At 40.2% G+C, this 23,104-nt stretch overlaps 1 protein-coding gene across 16 annotated transcripts in view; it reads left to right on the forward strand.

The window, feature by feature from the left end:
• The window catches only part of EPB41L3 (erythrocyte membrane protein band 4.1 like 3), a 149,622-nt gene that overhangs the window by 49,235 nt on the left and 77,283 nt on the right, over positions 1-23,104 (forward strand). For all 16 annotated transcript variants that reach the window (XM_037125831.2, XM_037125832.2, XM_037125833.2 and 13 more), the window contains 2 exons: positions 8,947-9,140; positions 13,213-13,410. In XM_037125831.2, coding sequence (XP_036981726.2) covers positions 8,958-9,140; positions 13,213-13,410 — 381 coding nt within the window. In that variant the 5' untranslated portion in view covers positions 8,947-8,957. Of the gene's footprint in view, positions 1-8,946; positions 9,141-13,212; positions 13,411-23,104 lie in introns of those variants that run through there.

The following is a 23,104-nucleotide window of genomic DNA, read 5'->3' on the forward strand; positions in this document are numbered from 1 at the left end:
GTTTTAGGTGTGGTTGTTAATAATTGTGACTTTGCTGTCATTTTACTGTACATGTTTTCTATCTTCTTTTTCTTAGGTAAGTCCCTTTAACATTTCATGTAATAAGGGCTTGGTGATGATGAACTCCTTGAATTTGATCTTATCTGAGACGCACTTTATCTGTCCTTCCATTCTAAATGAAAGCTTTGCTGGATAGAGCAATCTTGGATGTAGGTCTTTGGATTTCATGACTTGGAATACCTCTTTCCAGCCCCTTCTTGCCTGTAAGGTCTCTTTTGAGAAATCCACTGACAGTCTGATGGGAACTCCTCTGTAGGTGACTGTCCCCTTAGCTCTTGCTGCTTCTAGTATTCTCTCCTTCATTTTAATCTTGGCTAATGTAATGATGATGTGCCTTGGTGTGTTCCTTCTTGGGTCCAACTTCTTTGGGACTCTCTGAGCTTCCTGGATTTCCTGGAAGTCTATTTCCTTTGCTAGATTGGGGATGTTCTCCTTTATTATTTGTTCAAATAAGTATTCCACTTGTTGCTGTTCCTCTTCCCCTTCTGGTACCCCTATAATTCAGATGTTAGAATGTTTAAATATGTCCTGGAGGTTCCTAATCCTCTCCTCATTTTTTTTGAATTCTTGTTCCTTCATTCTTTTCTGTTTGGTTATTTGTTTCTTCCTTCTGTTCCACTCCATTGATTTTAGTCCCAGTTTCCTTTCCATCACTGTTGGTTTCCTGTGCATTTCCCTTCATTTCACTTAGCCTTCACTTGTTCCTCTAATTTGTAACTAAAATCAACCAGTTCTGTGAGCATCCTGATCACCAGTGTTTTGAATTGTGTATCTGATAGGTTGGCTATTTTTTGGTCGCTTAGAAGTATTGGCTCTGGGGCTTTGAGCTGTTCTTCTTGAGCCATAATGTTTTGTTCTCTTCGCGGTCTGTTGTGTACGAGGAGCAGAGTCTTAGGTGTTTACCTGGATGGGGCAACCCAGGCGCTGGGTTGTGACGCCATATGTGGGGGCGGGGTCAGAGAGGGGCAATGGGGTTTGTTCTCCTCTCTCTCGTATTTTGGTCCCCTTTGCTGCTTCCCACAAGCAAATTGGGCCCTTCTGGCATTGGTTCTTGGGTGTAAGGGCTTGTGCACCCTCCAGGACCCTGTGGGTCTCTCCAACGAACTGTCTGTGAGCCTGGGAGCCTCTCCCAGCACCTCAACTTCGAAAGTCTTTCCAATTGGTGATTTCAGGCTCTAATTCCCATCACTGGGGCCCTAGTCTGAGCTGTCTGTCTCACTGCTTACTCCTCTGCCTCATTTATCTGCACGTGAATGTGTGACCACAGTTGGCCAGCTTCCCCGAGCCCTCACTGGGTCCACCCATTGCCACCCCACACCTGGGATCCGCCATCCGCCACCTGTGCACCCGGGTTGGTCTGGCCACCTTTTCCGGCCCAACCTCACTCTGCCAGCCACTGACTTCACCCCTCTTACTGGTCTGGATGAATGGTTCATTGTTGTCAAACTTCCATACAGTTCAATTTTCTGTGTTTGGTTGCGTTTTTGTTACCAAAACTTTGTTGTCTTTAAACCTGGTTGTGTGAGGAGGCACAGTGTTTCCACCGATGCCTCCATCTTGGCGGGAAGTCCTGAAAAAACTTAAAAAAATGTTTCATTGTAGTGCTACTAAAATGGTATTCTGTAGAATCCTGTTGTGTACATGATTTATATTCAGCATTTCTGACACTGTCTTAGGTTTATGTATTTTAATAAAATACCATTGAATTTTTAAATCAGCGAGAGAGGTAGGTACATTTGAATAGAGAAGCTAATTTAGTTATGAGATGGGAATTTTAGAGATGCTACTTCTGAAAGTGGAAAAGATGAGGGCAGACTGACTTTTTTTTTCTTTTTGCTTTACTGGAACAAAAAAATTAAAGCTGAAAAGAAACCAAGCCTGAAATGCATGACAATGACTGTTTTTCTGTAGATGAAATGAACTAGGAATTGTGAATATGATTTCATTTACACCTGCACAATGCTGCCTTTGAAGCTCATTACCGTTTCCTTGGGCAGTCACTTAATAACTGTATCCCTGAGAGAGGCATAATGAAGCACAGTTTATGTTTCTTAAAAAGTAAAGGGCTACTCTTGCCTTCCCCTCGGGGTACGTAATGAATGTCCTTACCCCAGCTTTTAAAATTTGGAGTGTCTAGTGTTCTAGCCTTTTTAGCTTATGCAAAACACAAATAATAAGGTAAATTTAGTATTAAAAAAGGTTAACATAAGCATTTTGTATTGCTTCTGTTTGGGATTGCAAGTGATGTTTATTTGTAGTAACAAATAATCAACAGCTACGTTTAACCCAAAGTAAAAATATCAGGTGAAGATATGAGAGCAGTGGAAAATAGTAATCTTGAGTGAGTTGGAAAGGGAAATTTGTGACTTACAGTGCCAAGGAGTATCCAACAAAGCAAGGGATGAGTATAAGAAAAAGAAAAACCAAGACAATATAGCTATCATGAAAATCTAATTTTAAAAAATGTTCTGGCATGTGGGGGCAAGATCAGAAGTACATTAGAGGAGAATAAGGTGTGAAACTATTAAAATAATGAGTTGAAGTTACAGAAGTACTGTATTTAGATGCTTATGATTTTGTTTGGCATTTAAGAATCAGTTTATTGCCTATTTATGTTGTCATGTGGGTGGGAAAGAAGGCTATTGTAAAAAGTTTTGAAATTGAATTTACTGATCAAGGTCATCAGGACCATTTACTCACAGGTACAATATGTACTGATTCCCATTCAGATATGTGGAATTAAATATTGATTCCAGTGAGATTCCACAATTTAAAGGCCTTACATTTTTAAGGTTTATTACTTTACTTTCTCTCAACAACAATGGAAGTTTTTTTATATTAAAAGTAGTCAAAAAGGAGCAGTGATTTTTTATTCATTATATTATGCATACAAGCTGGAAAAAATAGTATACATAGGAAAGATTTGACAATGGCATAGGAGTTTGTTTAAGGTTTGAAGTTCGGTGATTTATGTGATGCGTAACAGGTGAGGGTATTATACAGCGTACTCACAGGTAGGATATAATGGTGTTATTTTATCATTTAAATAGTTGATAGGTGCTTGTGGAGCTCTGTCCATTTTGCGTTTTTATTCAGCTTTTGTATAGCTGGCTTTTTGCCTTAGGGAGTCATGGAATTAGAGATAAAAGCAGGTGCAGAATGGTTTCGTGACTAGAATAATAACACTGAAACTCAACATTTGGATATGTTTTTACTAAACTTGCCTTTTTAATTCATGTATAGTGAGTCCAGAGGCTAATGTCATGGGTTTAGAAAGATTTCTATTTGCACATAAATCTGACAACTTTTTAAAGCTTCAAGTGCATTGTTATGATATGTCTGTCTGTGCTACAACTACATTTGTGTGGGAAAGTCTTTAGGTTTAAAAGGTAGTAAGGCTGATGAACCTGGTGACGGGCTAGTTGCCCTGAATGGAAGGAAGGTCCAGAAACCCCCCGCCTTTCTCTGCCTCTTCCCCACTTACTGTCTCACACCCTCACCTTCTTTGCCAGTCCAGCCCCTTGTTTTATGGAAGTAGGAGGCTGAAAAAATTAAGTTAGTCACCCAGGACACATATGGCAACATATTTATTGCTGGTTATTTTTTTATGTATTATACCTGTAATGATTATTTTAAAGTGAAATGAACTGAAATGTTTATATTTTGCTCTATGATTCTGGTTTTCTGCATCTGTAACAGTTTTGGCATCTAATCATTCTTATAGTCATTATTTGATGAAACATACATAATAAAGAATCCTACTGAAAGCATCTAAACTTTTTAAAAATAATATGATTTATATGTAGAAACTGTCTTTTCCTATGTCTAGGAAAAGTTAAGTAGTTTTAAAAATATGCTTTTTCTAGTAGTCATTTATCTTTTTTAAATTCATGACCTGGTGACTTTTTTAAAGATTTTATTTTTTTATTTATTTAGAGAGAGGGAAGGGAAGGAGAAAGAGAGGGAGAGTAACATAAGCGTGTGGTTGCCCCTCACGTGTCCCCAGCTGGGGACCTGACCCCCAACCCAGGCATGTGGCCTGATTGGGAATCGAACTGGCGACCCTTTGGTTTGCAGGCCAGCACTCAATCCACTGAACTATACCAGCCAGGGTCAACCTGGTGACTTTTTGGTTACTCTCTTATATATGCTCTCTAAACTGCCTAAATATTTTATTTTATTTTTTTTTGTTTTTGGAAAGCCCTTTGGTCTACTGATAACAGTATTAGGCTGTGAAAGGACAGATAGTGTCTATTACCTTGTAGGGAGATTTTGGTTCTGAAAGTTGAACTGAGTTCTATTTTCTATAAAACATAAAAATATCTACTCTTTACCCACTTAAGAAAGATATCGTAATGATTAAGAACTATAAAGAACAGTTATTATACTATAAAATGCAGGGACATAATAACGGGGCTAATTTTGTTATTTAGTCATCCCTGAAGCAGTTGATGAAGTACCTGCTGTGATGTGGGTGCTAGGCTGGCACAGTGGCCCATCTGCAGTTTTGCTTTCTGTGATATCAGTTACCTAGAGTCAGCTGTGGTCTGGAAATGTCAAATGGAAAATTCCAGAAGTAAACCGTTCATAAGTTTTAAACCGCCTACTGTTCTGAGTAATGTATGACAACTCACCCCGTCCTGCTTGTGACATGATCTTTCTTTGTCCACGCCACAACACCGGCACACACACCCCTGCCCTCCAGTCACATAGTGGGAGCCTCGGGTATCAGATCGGTTATCAGACATTTTGAGAGAGTGAGAGAGAGACCACATTCACATAACTTTTATTATAGTATACGGTCGTATTTGTACCATTGTATTTCTATTACTGTTAATCTCTGTGTCTGATTTACAATTCAACTTTATCATATGTATGTATGTATGTGTTTGTTAAAAAAACATAGTATATATAGGGGGTTCAGTGTTATCCGTAGGTCAGGCATCCAATGGGTACACCGGCCGGGGGATCCTTGTACTGGTTATATTGAGGAATAAACATATATGATTCCCACCCTTGAGTGTAAGGGAAGGTAGTTAAGGGAAGGTTGAGTAATTTAAAATTTTGATAATTTATATGAAGGAAACAATAAGGCACAAACAGAATAACTGTTTAAAAGTGGGGAAAGTATCTCTTGGTCTCTCGGCCAACACTTGAAGAATGGGGAATTGGCCGTGTGAAGAGCAGAGGAAAAATTGTTCTCAGCAAAGAGAGCTTTGCTCTCAGCAGGTCTAAAATATCTTGAGGCAGAAAAATCTTGATGTAGTTTAGAGAGTGAAAGGAGACCCTGGGCTGGGTCACTGCAGGACAGCGGAATAGGCTCTGCTGCTGGGTAAGGCCAGGGGCGGAGGCCTCGGCCTGCCCCGAAGGCCGCAGCAATTAAACAGTTTAGGTTTGGCTTCAGGCACACTGGAAAGCTGGTAAAGGGTTAGCGGTTTATGAAGATCATACAGAAGAGAGGTGGGCAGGAATAGAGGCAGTGAAAAGGAGGTTATTGAAGAATTCAGAAATGTTGATTTCCTTAGTGGCAGGAAACCAAGTGAAGATACACAGTTTACCCTTGAACAACACAGCCTCGAACTGCATGGGTCCACTTATATGTGGATTATTTTCAATGAAGGTGTGGCAGAAGTTTTGCCTTTGGAGGTTTTGTATCGATTCCACTAAGCTGCCATAAGGCAATCATATTTTTGCTTCTTTGTTATCAGTGCACAAATTGTTACATCTGTAAATAAATGTGAATTTCTTTTTCACATTTAGACCAATACCTATATCTGGTCTTTAATGTTAGTGATAAGTACAATGTCTACAGTGTTTTGTATCATATAAGACAGTATTGGTATAGGTGCTGAGGCAATTCATCTTGTAAACAGATGATGGGAACTTACAGTATTGGTAAATACAGTACATTATTATAAATATTTTCTCTTATAATTTTCTTAATAACATTTTTCTCTCACTTTATTGTAAGAATACAGTCTATACTACATATAAATATAAAATATGTGTTAATCACCTGTGCTATTGGTAAGGTTGCAGGTCAGTGGTAGACTTTATTAGAAAGGTTTTTCTGGGAAATCAGCAGTTACATGCAGATATTTGACCATGGCAGGGGGTCAGTACCCCCAACCTCCACATTATTCAAGAGTCAATTATATTTTGGAAGAACATAGTTTTAAAACAGATTTACAAAGTCATATTTTGCAAACCTGTCCTATATTAAATAAGGAAGATAAGAGAAAGGAAAGTGTCAGGGGTGACACGGAATTCCGGCTTGAAGGAGTGGCATTGCTGTTTGTTGAGGTGAGGAAGATGAGGGGAGGAGCCGACGTGGGAGAGAAAAGTCAACAGATACCTGGGGGGATGGTAAAGTGGAGGTTGCGTACTACTGTTAAAGCTCAGAAAAGAGGGTTGGACTAGAGAGATGAATGTGCGAGTTGATGGCTTATGGGACGTATTTAAAGCCCTGGGAGAGGGTATCCTAAGCTGCAGAGGGAATATAGAGAGAAGAAAGAGGTCTTAGAATGGAGTTTTTTGGGAGTTTTAGAGGTTAGATAAGGAGTAAGCTTTTATCAAAGAGCGTGAGGAGTAGCCAGAGAGACAGGAGAAAAGGAGGAGAGTGTGGTGGGTTCTGAATCCCAAGAGATGGAAATGTGTTGACAGGACAAGTCCCTTCATCAAGCCGGGTCTACTAAAGGTCAGGTGAATCGAGAACAGACAAGAGCACACGGTCCGTGGCATTGACCACAAAAGCCACCCAAATGGAGTAAGACAGAAGTGGCGGGAAAGAGGAAGTAAGGAAGTATAAGACAGTAAGGGTCAACAGAAATTTTTTTTTGAGAAGTTATGAGTGGAAAGCAGAGAAATATGAAATAGCTGACAGAGGATGTGAGATCATGGAAAGACTAGTATGTTTTAGTAAGTAGGGAACCCCTGGAGTATGACTAGTAGAATTTTAGTCTGTAGAATATGTGTTAGATTGGGTATGGGCCAGAGTACTGAGGCTCAGACAAGGCAGAAGTTGATTTCTGCCTCACATAACAAGCCAGAGTAGGTATGTTATACTCCATGGGGTCATCCAGAGATTCAGGCTGAAAGGGGTGACTCTGGCATCCTCCTGAACTTGGGGTCCCCATGACTGGGTATGTGGGGACCACATCAGTCATTAATTTCTAACCAATAAGAAAGAGAAATCTAAGGCAAGTAAGTGGCTTTGTCTTCATGACGATGACCTAAACAATGAATACATTTTCTCTGTTGTCTCATTGGTCAGCCTTTATCACATGGCCACAACTCATGTGGTCTCAAGCTGGATGGAGGAGTACCAGCAAAAACTGAAAGTTTAGTTACTTAAAAGGAAAATGGAGAAAATGGATTCTAGGGAGTATCTGTTTTATAATATTTACTTTGAAGATTTGCTTGAAGATCTAAAATGTGAAAAAAGAGGAAAAAAGACAATGTGTTAGTTTTATTTGGATTACTGTCTGGCTCTGAATTTAGATTTGATATTTACATACATTTTGGGCAACTGAGCACATGTCAAGTTGATATGTCTCTGATTCAACAGAAGAATAACTGGTGATTGTAAAAAGAAACTCGGAATAGAAGCACTGATATAGTCTTTAGTCTATAACATAGATCAGTATTTATTCGTGATGTTTCTCTTCTTCTTCAAATTAGTAAACATATTCCAATGTGTATTGTGAAGACGGCAACTAAAGAGTTTTAGCATGGAGTTTTATTTTGCATAATTTTACATTCTGCTGATGTGTATATCATTTGCTTAAGGCATTACACTAGCCTTCTGCTCATGAGATTTTTACCATAAAATTATAATTAGGAAGGAAAAATCTTGACAATCGGAGATACTTGTTTTTCAGGTAGTTCCCATAAACCCAAGATAAGAAATTATTTTAAATGACATGGTAACCACAGGCATAACGGCTCTGTTGCTGCTTAGAGCAAGAAACGGCTTTACAAAAAATGGCATGTCTTTTAGTAGGGAAAGTTAACAACAGAAAATAGGTTCTGCAGGTATGATTGTGTTCAGTTCCTTCAGTTAGCGGAAGCAGAATCTGATGCAGAACATACTTAAGTGTCTTGACCAGTGAATGCTTAGAAGATGCTGGTTATATTCTATAAAGTCATTTCAGGATGGAAGAGTAGATTATTATACATTAAGATCTGTTGTTTGAGTTTCTTATGAGATAGTTCCCTTTCAGGCTGCAAGGGAAATAGAAGGCAGCCAGGAACAAGCCTATGAGAATGGATTGTGAGGAAGGGAGAAGTGATGCTGCCAGCTTCCCTCCAGCCGGGGCCAGTGCTTGTCCAGTATGTGACCCGTTCCATGTCACTCGCCGAGCCTCTGCTGTGGTTGTTGTGTCAATGGGAAATCAAAGAGGAAAGGCATTTGATCATGCAAGAATGAGAGATTCAGGGGCTGGGAGAGGCAGACCAGGGCTCCTGGAGACAGGAAGGACATAGGGAATGAGAAAGAATAGGTGCTTCCGTTATTGGATCAGCCTTCCCAGAGATTAAAATATATGTTAGGTTGATGGAGCAAATTCACTTTTCTGAAATTAAATATGTCATTATTATGGCATTACTGTAGTGTCACTTTAGAGTCATCTGTGGCAGAAATCTAATAGAACTAAAACCTGTGATCATTACAAATGAACTTTAACTCCTAGTGAAATGTTAATTTTGAATTTTTCACGGGCACCTGTCTTCATGGTAAATCTGACGAGTTGTCTATTAGTTGTGTGCAGTAGGATCATGCTTTGATTATTCGTATTTCTCTGCAGCCTTCGCATGTAGCATCCTAGTTTTCTTGCCTAGGAAAGATAATTGCACCAGTGATGGGACTTTTCCTTTTTCTGCTTGCAGAACAATCAACCATGACGACCGAATCTGGCTCAGACTCAGAATCCAAGCCTGAACAGGAGGCTGAGCCCCAGGAGGCGGCTGGTCCGCAGGGGCCCGCAGGGGCACAGCAGCCGGGGCCGGGGCCAGAAGAGCAGCGCCAGGCCTTGGAGCAGTTCGAAGCTGCCGCGGCACACAGCACCCCCGTGAGAAAGGAGGTGAGCCCTGGGACCGTGCCGCCCCACGCCCCTACAGTGGCGGGCATCACCCAGAAAACCGATTAAAGAATGTTTACTGAGCTTTTTAAGGGTCTGGTCTGACCTTGGTCTCCTAGCACTAGAGGGAACTATGAGGAGTCATCTGCTTCACCCGTTCTGGTCCCAGGCAGATGGATATTGGTCCTCTTTTAGGGCTTTCAGTGAATGACATTCCACAGCCATGCTTGGTAACTCCTTCCTTTGATTAAAGCTCTTGAGCTCACACTGAAATCTGGATTCCAGGTTATTGGTTTTATCTGGGTGAACAGGAAGGCTAGACACCACACTGATGGCTTCAGTTATGCTCTTGATTTTTATCCAAGTGGGGGGTTAGAGCTGTTTTGGTTTTTCCATATGTTGCCAGTTGCTCTTTGTGGATGTTCAGGTCAGTCTCTTTCCCTCCTATTCCCCATGTACGTGTATATTTTCAACTGTTACATACTAGGTGTATTTCAATTGTCACATGTAATGTGGATATTTCTTTTAAAAGTTTCCATGTAAAATATAGAGCATGGTTTATACCTGGGCTTTGAATGAATCCATGTTTAAATTTCTTTGGCTTAAAACATTAAACCTGCAATCACCAAGTTTTAGAGTGCTGGCTCACATGTGGTAAGGAAGTTAAGAGGCCCCTGCAAATGATTTGCTTTTCATAGGTCAGGTGTCTATGTGGGAAGCTAGAAATTCTGGACCCTGTGAGAGAACAGAATGAAGTCAGCATGTTAGTGAAATTCTTTGAAAGGCACGACACATTATTATAATGTTAAACTACAGTATATGTTTACAACCTGATTATTTTATTTCTTTTCCCAGGGTATTTAAGTTTTGCTTTATGATGGTATTGAGAATAACATTTATTTTCATGCTTTGTAGATTCTCTGTCCCAGGATGTTTTGTGATGGGGAGTAAAGGGTTATTCTTTAATTTTGTGAAGGAAAATCTATGGAGCTGTTGTTTTCATGGTTTTCCTTTGCCTTTTCTTTTGCTGTCGTGGAGGAGTGATGGTGATAGTGTTTGTTTTTAAGTCTTCAGAAATTTAAAATAAGTAGGCTGGCTTTTCTTCATTCTTTCCTTTTAACTCTGAATGGAAATAAAAATGAACCCAGGGGAGAGCTGTAGAGATGGAAGAGTTTCTCTACCCAGACATGTTTAAATATGCTGCTGTGTCTTCTACAGTCAGGTGTTTGAAACAGAGGAAAGCAGTGATACTAAACCCTTATTGGAAAGATGACTGGTTGCGAAGTCAAGAGACCCAGATTAGTCCTGTGTCTTCCCTAGTATTTTAGTAGCCTGGAGACATTCAGGTCCTCCAGGCCTCAATTCCTTATTTACAAATGAAGAGATCGGAAAAGATAATTTTCTAAGATTCTTCCACTCTAAAATTCTTTGATTCATACTCTGAGCCCAGTTCTGTTGGAGATATTTAACAAAGCACATTTGGATATGTAGCAGTGATTAAAACATGGGCCTTGGCCGAATTTGAAGTCCAGTTCACTAGTCTTGTGTCCGTGAGAAGGTTTGTTAAAACTGTGTGCTTTGTTGCATTCTCCTCCTGTGCAAGTCAGGGTGATAGTACCCACCTCCAGAGCTGTGAGGAGGGTGAAATGAGTAGAGATTTGCTAAAACAGTTGGTATTGATATTTCTCTTTTGTGTATTTTTCTAGTTTTAAAAGGCCATTTATTAATCTTAAATATTTACAGACTCATGGGTTAAAGTATTTATCAGTTTACTCCCAGTAGGTTATTTGTTGGGATTTTGTTTGGAAGAGGCTTCACGAACTGTTAGCTCTACGACTTTTTTCCAGGAAAGAAGATTCCGGGTTATCTTTTCTTTTTTTCACATTCTTTCTAGATGCTTGGAATCAGTCCCCTGGCTATCTTAGGAAATTCAATGATACTGATATTTTTATTTATTTTTAATATATTTTCTTGATTATCCTATTACACTTGTCCCATTTTTTCTCTCCCCTTTATATCCCTCTGCCCTCCGCCTACCCCACCAGCATTCCCCCACCTTAGTTCATGTCCATGGGTCATACATAGAAGTTCTTTGGCTTCTCCATTTCCCACACTATTCTGAACCTCCCCCTGTCTACTTTGTACCTACCATTTATGCTACTTATTCCCTATACCTTCGCCCCCATTCCTCTCTTCCCTTCCCCGCTGATAACCCTCCCCGTGATCTCCATTTCTTGATATTTTTAAATTGTAGCATATTGTATGACTGTGATTTACATTTCATTTTGAAGTACTTGGTCTGTTCTTCCATGTGCTTAAGAGGTTCGGTGATGGGTGAGGCCTCCCTTTGACCATTGGTGGTTTATGCCGATTCCGGAATTGATATATAAGTAACCCAGACAGCTTGTTCTGATACAGAAGTAGAGAACATATTTCCTTAGTAGAGGAAAAATGAAATTTATCTTCCTACTACATAGATACTTTGATTCCAGGTAAAATTTAAATAAAAATGTAGCCTCTGTTGACTTTGCAGAAGATGAGATGAAATGGAATTTAAAAGTCTTATGTAAATTATGAAGCATTTAACAAATGTATTATGGTAATTGATACAAAATTCCAAGGTTACCAAACTTCTTAAAGTAACTTAAAACCAGAATTAATAATTTATGACTTTTTTCTCACTATTTTAATGCTTTGATGTGCAAGACCAGCAGTTAACAGTTGGACTGTGTTGCCAGAGCAGGCCCTTCCTTGTGTTAGCTGAGGCTGGCCTTCTGGCTGCTTTGGACTTGGAAGTTGGTTGTTCACTTTTTTCTTGATTTTGTCACTCGGCAAGGGGTTTTTCATTTGTTTGTTTTGTTTTGTTTTGTTTTCCCCCTTAGGAACTTCTCAAGACTTTGCCTTGAATTCCTGGGCAAGGTAGTGGAGGAAAGGATTGTATTTGTAATCTTCTGGCTGTAAAACAAGATAGAAAATGCTGTTGTAAAAACAGGAATCTATACCTAAAATCCAAAGTAAATATGCTGAAAAATAACTGTGATTCTATTAGAGTGTCATAAAATTATAGAGACTAATAAAGAAAAGAAGTTGAAATGATAGCACTGCCTTTACTCTGAAGCCCAGTCCCTGTGGCTGCCAGCAGGATAGTGTGTTCACAAGAGAGGAAATTCCGGACCTATCCAAGGGACCTAAGCTGAATTTCAGAACACATTTTTCTCTGGACTGTCAGTGCAAATTTTTGTAGGCCAGTGGAGTGCTAGTTTGGCCCATGAAACAAATTTGCACTAATACCATTGGCGGTCGGTCATTTAATGTATAGATGGGGGGGTGTAAGAAGATTTCCAAGGAGAGTGATTCAGGGGAGTATTTTATTGTTACATAGGATGTCCTCGGGAGTTTTGAGTCTAGCCTGGACTAGACAGACTGTTGTGATTTGAAAGCAGATTAAAGCTTTTGGACAGATTTGATCTGTTCTTATACTGGCTCATTACAGTGAGGAGAAGTGGATTTAGGGGATTACTTTGCCATGAATTTCAGTGCTGCTGGCTTCATTGAATTGATTTAGAGCTAAATCAAACATTTTAACAATTGTAAAATTACTAAGAGGATTAATACTTGAGATTCTGTGGACCTTAAAGTTTATAACATACCTTGTATACAGTATATATTTGGTCTTGGAATATAGGAGATTCAGATAATGAAGAAAATCTAGTACATTAGGTAAAATCTAGACGATGTATTTTAAAGACTATCCAGTGTCTTTCTTAAAAACTTTGGAGTCCATTTTTTTTCTTCTTTAGTGAAGTTTCAACAACATTTGCTCAGTGCCTCGAAGGCAGATCCTTGAGTCAAACTGAAATAAGGCCTTATCTGTACATCTTAACAAGAGAAGTTATTTAGGTAAAATTGTTAGCTTTATAAATATCTGTGTATTTATAGCTTTTTCTAACGTCCCAATTCAAATGTCTCTCATTGGGAAATAGGAATGCCTGTTTTTAATGTGTCCTGGTATTGCAAGAGCAATGCAATATTTATGTCCTGTCGTGCAGTGAAAACTCTTCATTGTTCTTCACAGGTCACCGACAAGGAACGGGAATTTGCTGCTGGAGCTGCAAAACAGCTCGAATATCAGCAATTGGAAGACGATAAACTTTCTCAGAAATCATCTAGCAGTAAACTCTCTCGCTCTCCACTGAAGATTGTCAAAAAGCCTAAAAGCATGCAGTGCAAAGTGGTCCTTCTGGATGGATCAGAATATACCTGTGATGTGGAGGTGAGTGTATATTTTAAAACCCTTTTGTCCCAAATCTGAGAGCTGGTAAATCTTGGCATGAACATACAAGTTGCCTCTTTATTTTTTCAGAACTCTGGAAAAACACTCAGACTCAGCCTCTAAACACAAAAGTGTTTCCAAAATCTGTAACAGGGTATCAAATTACTAAAAAAAATACTTAAAATGTTCCTCAAATGTTACTATGAAAAAAATGTGATCTTTAAAAGAAAAACCCACACTTTTCATGGTAGGAAAAAAATGGGATGCCTTAAAAATCACATGTTCTTCAATATCCTGGCTAAGAGCTGTCCTTTCAGTGAATTTGGCCTTTTGCATTTGAGTATTTTATCGACAAGTCAGTTGTTTAATGGTAGAAACTTGGAAACTTCTGCATATAGGAGCGGTGGGATAGTTTGAACTATGAATGTCTTTTTCTTGCTGAGACAATGAGTAACCTGTAAAATGTACAGTGTTGTGGGCATTGCAGCTTGAATGGTCTTTTGGGAAAGAAAACACATTCCTCTCAGAGAAGAGGGTTGAATGACCTTTGTCTGAGATGTGTAGCAAGCCCCAGCTAACAGTCCACAACAAGAAGACTGGGGGTTTTCCCTGTTTTCTTAGATGTCTGTAGATGTCCATAGCTACGAACCGGGGTGACTGTTGAGTTCTCCCAGTTACCATGGGGGGTGCACGGACACAGGCTGCAGGAGCAGGTCTCTGTGCACTTCCTGCGGCACCTTCTCTTCACAACTGGGAAGGAGCAGCTTGCTCTTTCAGCAAGTTGATCCCATTTCAAAGTTAATGTTTTCATTCAAAGAGCCCATTCCTCCTGTCTCCAGGCCCCTGCCCTTTATCACACAAGGACATTACACATCCTTCTATACCAGCCCTTCCCACCACATTTTCACAATTTTCCTTTTCTGCTGGGTGTTCCAAGTTGCTCCCCGGCCCACGTGCAGTGTAGGCCTGTGTGTTCCACATTTCTCTTCCTCGTTCCTCATAACACTAACAGCACCAGACTCACCTGACTTCCTGCGTCCCGCATTCATTCATCTCTGCATCCTCTGACTACAGCCCTATGTCATTCATTTCCATTTTACTTTGTTTAATGCACTTGGGCATTCAGCACTCTTCTTGGAACAGAAGATTCAAATCCACTTCACATTGATAATGTCAGTAAGGGCAGAGGGTGGGATTGGGGTTACTAATTATCACAGATTGTTAAGAACATAGAAAATGGGTGTGTGTGTATTTTATATATATATTATACTATATTATATCATATCATTAGATCAACACTTATTTGCTCTATCATGCATTTGTAGAATTTTTGTTCTCATGTAACTTGACAGATATTGAGGGGTACAAAGAGTGTAATTAATATATGTCCCAAGGACCCCTACCTAAGGTTGCCGCACACAGATCTGTTTCTTGCATTTCCCTGGCTCTGATTTTGGCTGAAATCTTAGCCCAAAGCGCTCAGTTGTTGATTTGGATGTTTATTCTGGAAACGGCGACTCAATAATATACCTCTACATGTGTTTTACTATGAAGCTTAAAGAACTTCTGTAACCTTGGGAGAGGCTGTATTTTTCCATTGTAGATCTACTTTCTGGAAAAATCGATCAAAGCCAAGAGGAGCTTTTTTGTTAACTTCAAGGACTGTCTTTCTGTTGATTTCATTATACAGTATAATGGAAAAATAGGGTTATCTGGCAGCCCTCTAGTCCAGCAGAGTTTTCTAGATGAGATTGTAGTGTTTCACGGGGGGAGAATAAATGCTTCAGGAGTGACCAAGGTATGTGTAGTGTTGATCATTTGGCTAAATTTAATTTCTATCCCACGCTTCAAATTCATTAAAGGTAATTCATGTTTTCAAATACAGACTTTTTATTTTTTAATTAACTTTGCACAGTTCAGCATTACTTTTACTGTCACTGTGATCAGTCGGAGTGGCAGGGCAGTGCTGGTCAGCTATTTTCCTTTCTAATAAGGTATTTATATAAATTTGACAGATTCTTAAGTAACTTTTTTTCCATCACAGAAACCTTGACCAGCAGAATATTTTCAGTTTTACCACAGACAGCCCTTAGTAGGTCTGTTGTAAAAAGAAAAAAGTGTTCGGTACGGACATTGTCGTGAGGAAGATGGAGACGTTTGGACGTGGGAGTGTGGAACGGACTTGCTGGTGGCTGGCTGGGTGCATGAGACTGGCTGGGAAGCGGTGGCCTGGTTCCCAAGGTGGGACTAAGACGCCAGTTGACAAAACATATTCAGAAAGCCTCTTGTCTTTAGATACAAACTGCAGAACATAAAACTTGGCTGGCAAGGTGAACAGGTTGTAATAGGTAAACAGGGGTTGAAAAACTTTACCCTGGGAAAGATAGCGTTCAGTCTTTGCTCTACTTTAAAATAAGGTTTTATCAGCCTTGGATGAAGGCACCAAAAATTTTTTGAAGTGATTCAGAGCTTTAAAAGTGTCTAAGGGAGCGTGTATCACAATGCATGTGTGGCATAGACAGTGTGGAACACTGAGGCAAAGTGGCAAGATAAGATTTAGCAGGAGGGAAAACCTTACCTATTTTTAAGGTGTAAGTACAAAGGAGAAACCTGTTTAGGGAAGGGGCAGTTAGACTGAATTACAGTTCAGGTGCAATTTATCTTTGGGTCAGTCAGTTAGAAAGTCAGCATGTACCAGCAGTGTGACGCAGCTGTCAGGCTGGTCCTGCGATCCCAGGCTGAGAGTCGCCCAGTTCCTGGTGCTGGAGAGGTCCCATCTATGGTGTCTTGTTTAGTTCAGATGTGAGAAGAATGCTCTGTACCCACCAAATTGGAGTACAAAAATGGAATCCTCCACTTGTTACCCACAATTTCAAGTGATATCCTTAAACTTTCATGACCTAAGTTTCCTCACCAGAAAAATGGGGGTGAAAGTATTTGCCTCAAAAAGGCATGATTTGAACAGATTAAAGCTATTACTTTATTTGAACACTATCTGGGATGTAGCAGAGTCTTGATAGATGGTAGCCATTTACTCATAATAAGAGCAGTGAATTCAGCCCTGGCTGGTGTGTCTTAGTCGGTTGGAGCATCATCTCATAAACCAAAAGGTCATAGGTTTGATTCCTGCTCAGGGCACATGCCTAGTTGTGGGTTTGGTCCCTGGTCAGGGTGCGTACAAGGGGCAACTGATGGATGTTGCTTTCTCACATAGATGTTTCTCTCCCTTTCTCTCGGTGCCTCTCTTTTCCTCTCTCTAAAATCAATGAGCATGTCCTCAGTGAGGATTGAAACAAAAAAGAACAGTGAATCTGACTTGAGCTTATTCGACAGAGAGTTATTGGATGGTGAGGGATCTCCAGATGGCTCGGAATCTGGAGTAAACACAGAAATGGTGGCATTCATTCCAAGAAACATTCCTTGATCCCATCCAGAGATGCTTCTAAGCAACTTTTTCACATTTCCTTCTAGCAGTGGGCTGAGGTCATTGTAGCATTCAATGTTTTTCCATTTGAGAGACTTTTTCCCAAATAATTTATAAACTGTTAGTCTTGATTATCTAAAATATAAAAAGATGTTATAATGTGTATAAGAAGAGATCTTATTATAAGTAATTTGATACGTGTGTTTGGGACATCTTTGCATGCTACCATATTTTCAAGTCTGCCAACAAAATCACCCCACTGTCATCCCCTTATTATTGTATTGGACTGTTGAAAGACACAAGCCACTCTCCATAGCCGGTTTATTACCACTCTTGCTGTATATTTTTTGGACATAAATTTTAGAAGGAAAAAAATACCCCAGTCACAGGCAATAGAGGAAATAGTGCTCATCACATTTATTTTAGTCCTGTTATGTTTGTGTTTGGTAGACCCATTGAGTCTGATTTACTCACATACAATATATATTCTAAGGACCATCCAATTAGAAATGTTTTCTGTTATGTGGATACCATTTTAATCTAGTCTGAGTTGGTTTTAGGAAAATAAACATGATCTGAAATTTGAGTCCATATTTCATAATACAGTTTGTGGCTGCATATAGAGAACGTTCAGGCCACTCTTTGGTATAACTTGGTTTGTCCTCCACAAGAAACCAGATTGATGGAGGAGTCTGGAGCATGACTGGAGAAGCGGCGGAAGGTTTATACCACGCAGGCTCACAAGGGTCCTGCCCTGTGTCTCCATGCATGTGAGACCTCAGTTTACCTGTGGGTGATTCTGTGGTGAGGGAGACTTGGTGCTTCGGAGACCCGGGTATATTCATGTGGAGTGGCACTCCAGGGGAAGATGCTAATGAGTCAACCACGTTGGAGGGAGAGGTTTATATCCAGATTGGGGCAAATCAAAAATAGCTACTTCAGTGCAGCAGGAAAATTATAAAAACAAGCCCCCCAGTTCTGGCCCTGTGTAGAAGCTGGCTGGTTGAATGAGCTCCATAACAAGACTGTCAGGGTCCACTAGAATGTCCCAGAATCTGGGGTTAAGCACAGAAACTGTGGAGATCACTTCAACAAGCATTACTGAATGAGCATACCGAGATGCTTCTAAAGAACCAGAGAGGGTAAGGAAATTTATGGCATTGTGTCCTAAATGTCCTGTGGTCACCTTCTAACTACTGGTCAGGAAGGGACTGTTAGAAGAATTTTTTAAAGCTTTATCTTGTCTCTAATCGAATGAACTGTCTAAATCTATTGTACTATTTTACGTACTCCACTAACTGGAATACAGTTGGAAAAACAAATGTAGTGTCTGAATTTTTCAACTTCTATAGGTGTCACATGACTAAAATACCTTACAATTCCTTTGGAAGTTCTTAGCTAGACAGCAAAGGGAATCATCATAATCCAGAAAGTTGATTAGAGCACAGGTTGCCATTCATGTATTATAAAAATAATAATTAACTGTAAGAAAAATAAGGGTCTTTTCCAAACCAGTTCAAGTACTCTTCATTCAACAACTACACAAGTGTCAGAGTTTTTGATTCTGTGATTGTGTAAATTCCAATTTAACCTATTAGTGGCTCTCTGTTCAGCTACGTGTTACCACACCACACCGTCTGCCATGCTGTACCCAATGGCCCAGTCTGGTAGCAGCAGCTTTCCTGCTAGAACATCGACACCCTCAGCGACTCCCGAGGGTGGAAGGGTTTTAAGTAACTTATTTTCCTTGGGTGATGATTCTTTGGTGAACCATAGAAACAGTTACATCCAAAGACTGTGGACATGTACCTTCTCATTTAACTGACATAGTTACCATTAAGTCTTCCCAAGATATTGAGATCTCATTAAGGCAACCCCCCCCCTTTTTTTTTTACTAAAATTGTTAAATCTGGACTTCCGCCAAGATGGAGGCGTAGGTGGAAGCACCGCGCCTTCTCACACAACCAAGTTTAAAAACAACAAAGTTTTAGCAACAAAAACGCAGCCAAACCACAGAAAATTGAACTACACGGAAGTCTGACAACAACAAACCCTTCAGCCAAACCAGTAAGAGGGGCAGAGCCAGTAGCAGAGCAGGGTCAAGCAGAAAAGATCCACTGGACTGACCGGGCTCACAACCCAGGCGCACAACCCAGGCGCGCCAGCAGCCGTAGGCGGATCCCAGGTGTGGAGTAGCGGGCGGACCCACTGAGGGCGCAAGGCGGTGGACTAACTGAGGGCTGACCAAAGTCACACAGTCGAGTGCAGATAAACTGGTGAAGGAGAGAGCAGTGAGACAGGCCATGCAGGCCCCAGTGGCAGAAAGTGGCAGAGGGGACCACTATTATCCCTCTCTGACCCCGCCCTCACATACAGCTTCACAAACCAGCAACCTGGGTGGCCCTGCCCTGGTGAACACTTAAGGCTTCGCTCCTCATACATAACAGGCACAAACATAAAAACATGGCTCAAGAACAACTCAGAGCCCCAGAGCCGATAAATCTAAGTGAGGAAGAAATAGCCAAACTTTCAGATGCACAGCTCAAAACACTGGTGATCAGGATGCTCACAGAACTGGTTGATTATAGTCACAAATTAGAGGAACATATGAAGGCTAAACTAATTGAAATGAATGGAAACGCACAGGAAACCAATAGTAATGGAAAGGAAACTGGGACTCAAATCAAAGGAGTGGACCAGAAAGAGGAAAAAAATGACCAAACAGAATAGGATGAAGAAACAAGAATTCAAAAAAAGGAGAAGAGGCTTAGGAACCTCCAGGACATCTTGAAACGTTCCAACATCCGAATTATAGGGGTACCAGAAGGGGAAGAGGAACAGCAACAAGTGGAAAACTTATTTGAACAAATAATAAAGAAGAATTTCCCCAATCTGGCAAAGGAAATAGACTTCCAGGAAATCCAGGAAGCTCAGAGAGTCCCAAAGAAGATGGACCCAAGAAGAAACACACCAAGGCACATCATCATTACATTAGCCAAGATTAAAATGAAGGAGAGAATCCTAGAAGCAGCAAGAGATAAGGGGACAGTCACCTACAAAGGAGTTCCCATCAGACTGTCAGCTGATTTCTCAAAAGAGACCTTTACAGGCAAGAAGGGGCTGGAAAGAGGTATTCCAAGTCATGAAATCCAAAGACCTACAACCAAGATTGCTCTATCCAGCAAAGCTTTCATTTAGAATGGAAGAACAGATAAAGTGCTTCTCAGATAAGATCAAATTCAAGGAGCTCATCATCACCAAGCCCTTATTATATGAAATGTTAAAGGGACTTACCTAAGAAAAAGAAGATAAAAAAGATGAACAGTGAGAGGACAGCAAACTCACAGTTACTAAGAACCACACCTAAAACAAAAACAAACTAAGAGGACAGCTAGATCAGGAGTGGAACCATAGAAATGAAGATCACATGGAAGCGTAACTAGCAACATGGGGAGTAGGAGAAGGAGAAGGGGGGAGAAGGTACAGAAAATAAGTAGCATAGATGGTAGGTAGAAAATAATAGGGGGAGGGCAAGAATCGTAGGGGAAATATAGAATCTAAAGAACTTGAGACACGTGGTCATAAACTAAAGGGGGGATGGTGGGGGAGGGGGTGTGCAGGGTGGAGGGGAATGAAGGGGAAAACAGAACTGTAATGGCATGATTAATAAAATATATTAAAAAATAAAATAAAATTGTTAAGTCTATTTCCCTGGACTTTATTTTTTCAGTAGTAAACTCTAATAGTTCATCATGAGTATAGACATGGTCTAATAATCCCTCTAAAAATATTAAAATTTAAAATATGAGCATATATGAGGTTTGTCCAGAAGGCATCCAGCCATATAATATGAAAAATAGAGACATTTACTGAAGAAGATACAAGGTACAAGAAACATTGTGCATAGGACAATGAAACCTCAGTCCCCTTCAAAGTGGGCAACCTTAGGACCTCACACAGTTCTCCCAGTCACCGTCAGCTGTCTTGTCATATTTTCCTGAATCTCATCAATAGTCTGAAGTCCCTTCCCCTTCAAAGGTAATTTTAGTTTTAAGAAAATCCAGAAGTCACAGGGTGCCAAATCTGGGCTGTAAAGGGTGGGGATGGTGAGTCACCTGGGTGATTTGATGTTTCTCAAAAAAACTCTGCAGGAGATGAGATGAATAAGTGGGCACATTGTCATGATAAATCTGCCGGTTACCAGTTGCCTGTAGCTGTGGCCTTCTGAATCATGTGAGTTGTTTCTGGGGAACAATGTTTCACTTTCTCATTTCCTTTTCTTCTGGCCCCACCTCCACCTTCCACCTCTCTTTCCCTCCCCTCTGCTGGTTGCTGGAAGGCCTTGAAATCGCCTTGAAGCACATCTAGAGTAGACACTCTCAGGACTTCTTAAGTGATCACTAAGTCTTTGGTTTTGAGTATACTGTCATGAAGTAAGGTACTGTTTGAAGAGTAGAACTTGAAAACAATACTTTTAATTTTGAGTAGGAAGAGGAAAATAACTGGAGAGATAATACAGAAGATTGTCCAGGTGGCATATGTAACAGTATTCAAGGCTCGGTTTAGCTCTTTGTCTTCAGATGGTTTTAAGAGTTCTGCAGTTATCCCGTAGTCCAGCTCAAAGCAGAAAAGCTAATGTAAACTGGAGAAAGACCCTGGCCATCTCTTCTGGAGAGAAACAGTTTTCACCTTACACCAATTCCCTTCCCACCTATCCCTGGTTTTCATGATCAATTGCCAGTTCATTTCATAATTACAGCACTTCCCCATGAAAGACAGGTTATAATTTTCAAGATTATAGCTCATCTCCCCTTAATTAGTATTTAAATTGATGCTTTTCTTTTCATGGAAGTACTCTTGGCCCTTCAGGAAGTTTAGGAAGCAGGCTACTGGTATTAGCCACAAGATTAGAAAATCTTTTTATAGATGGGTAACAAGCTGGGAAGATTTCTACATGGTGGATAATATCTTGAATTTCGTATCACATTTTTTTGTTACCTTCAGTTTCAGAGGCTGGAGTTTTTTGGCTTTGTCTCCAAATATCAGGGCTTAAGGGAGCACCTGTGACCTCTTTTTGAGTAGAGTTGAAGCCGGGTAAATGACATGTTCTTAGAGGGGAACATAAGCTCTAGTTCAGTTCCCCTAAGTATCTATGTGGTGTCTGTGTGTGCACGTTTCCAACAAAATACAGAGGCAGGTTCAGGGAAGACTGGAGTACAGTATGAAATTGAAGGCCCTATTATAGGGCCATGGTAAAATATTTAGAAAGAACTGGCTTTCATACGACTGCTGGCATGCATACAGTGGCTGATCCCGTCGAGAGAGGAAGTGAGCATAGACAGGCAGTGATTAGTTCCAGGATTTGGCTGGCATGTCTGCCTCGCAGCCCAGAGTCCAGCTGGCATGTGAAGAGAGGTGAATGTACTGCTGCTGGTTAGGAAAACGTCTTTAATGTAAGGGGGGGGGGTATGAAACTGCATTTCTGAAGACCTTTTGTGGTTTTACTGTTCCTATGATCATATTCATTTTTATAGCAGAGGCAGAAGGGAAAACCTGTCATAGTGGTAATTTCAGTCCAGTCTTATTTGCTCTTTGGGCAGGACAATCAAATAATTCAGTAGGAGATGGGAGAATTGATGACGAAATACAGAAAGTGAGAAGCTCAGCAAAATATTACATAGTCAAACTGAAAAGCTTCCTTTTCCACTTTTCTGTTGGTAAGACTTATGCCATAGCTACTATTAAATGGCAATGAATTCATAGATCACAGCAGCCAGTTTTGGCACTCATTTCAAGGCTTGTGTAGTTAGCTTCCACCACAAGCTCATTTGAGGCCATCGGTACATGAAAAAGGTATTGTTAACCATTCTTGGCAATGTTTTCTGTTTTTCTTCTCTCATTCTCCTAAGGTTTTTATATCAGGCAGACATTCTTAGATGTCTGGTATACAGTTGCTCCAATAAACAAAGGGCCATTTTAAAATTCTAAATTAATCTAAAGATTAGATTTAGCTTTGACAAATTTTAACTCTCCTAAGTAGCCGGGGACTTCTGCTAGGAAACGTGTTGTCAATTCTTATGCTGTGCTGCTTGGAAAGTTTCATAACACAGAATAGTGGAACCGTTGAACTCAATTTTATCATGAATCCATTCACCTGGTAGTGGAACCAGCATTTAGTATTTCCATTAAAAGGATCACTCACACCCATGCTTTAAAAAATGTGTTTATGAAACTTAGACTGTATAGCTACCCTAATAATTGAGTACCTAT

Source organism: Artibeus jamaicensis, unplaced genomic scaffold, assembly GCF_021234435.1.
Source record: "Artibeus jamaicensis isolate MK-2021 breed Jamaican fruit bat unplaced genomic scaffold, CSHL_Jam_final contig_354, whole genome shotgun sequence".
In the NCBI taxonomy this organism is placed as follows: domain Eukaryota; kingdom Metazoa; phylum Chordata; class Mammalia; order Chiroptera; family Phyllostomidae; genus Artibeus; species Artibeus jamaicensis.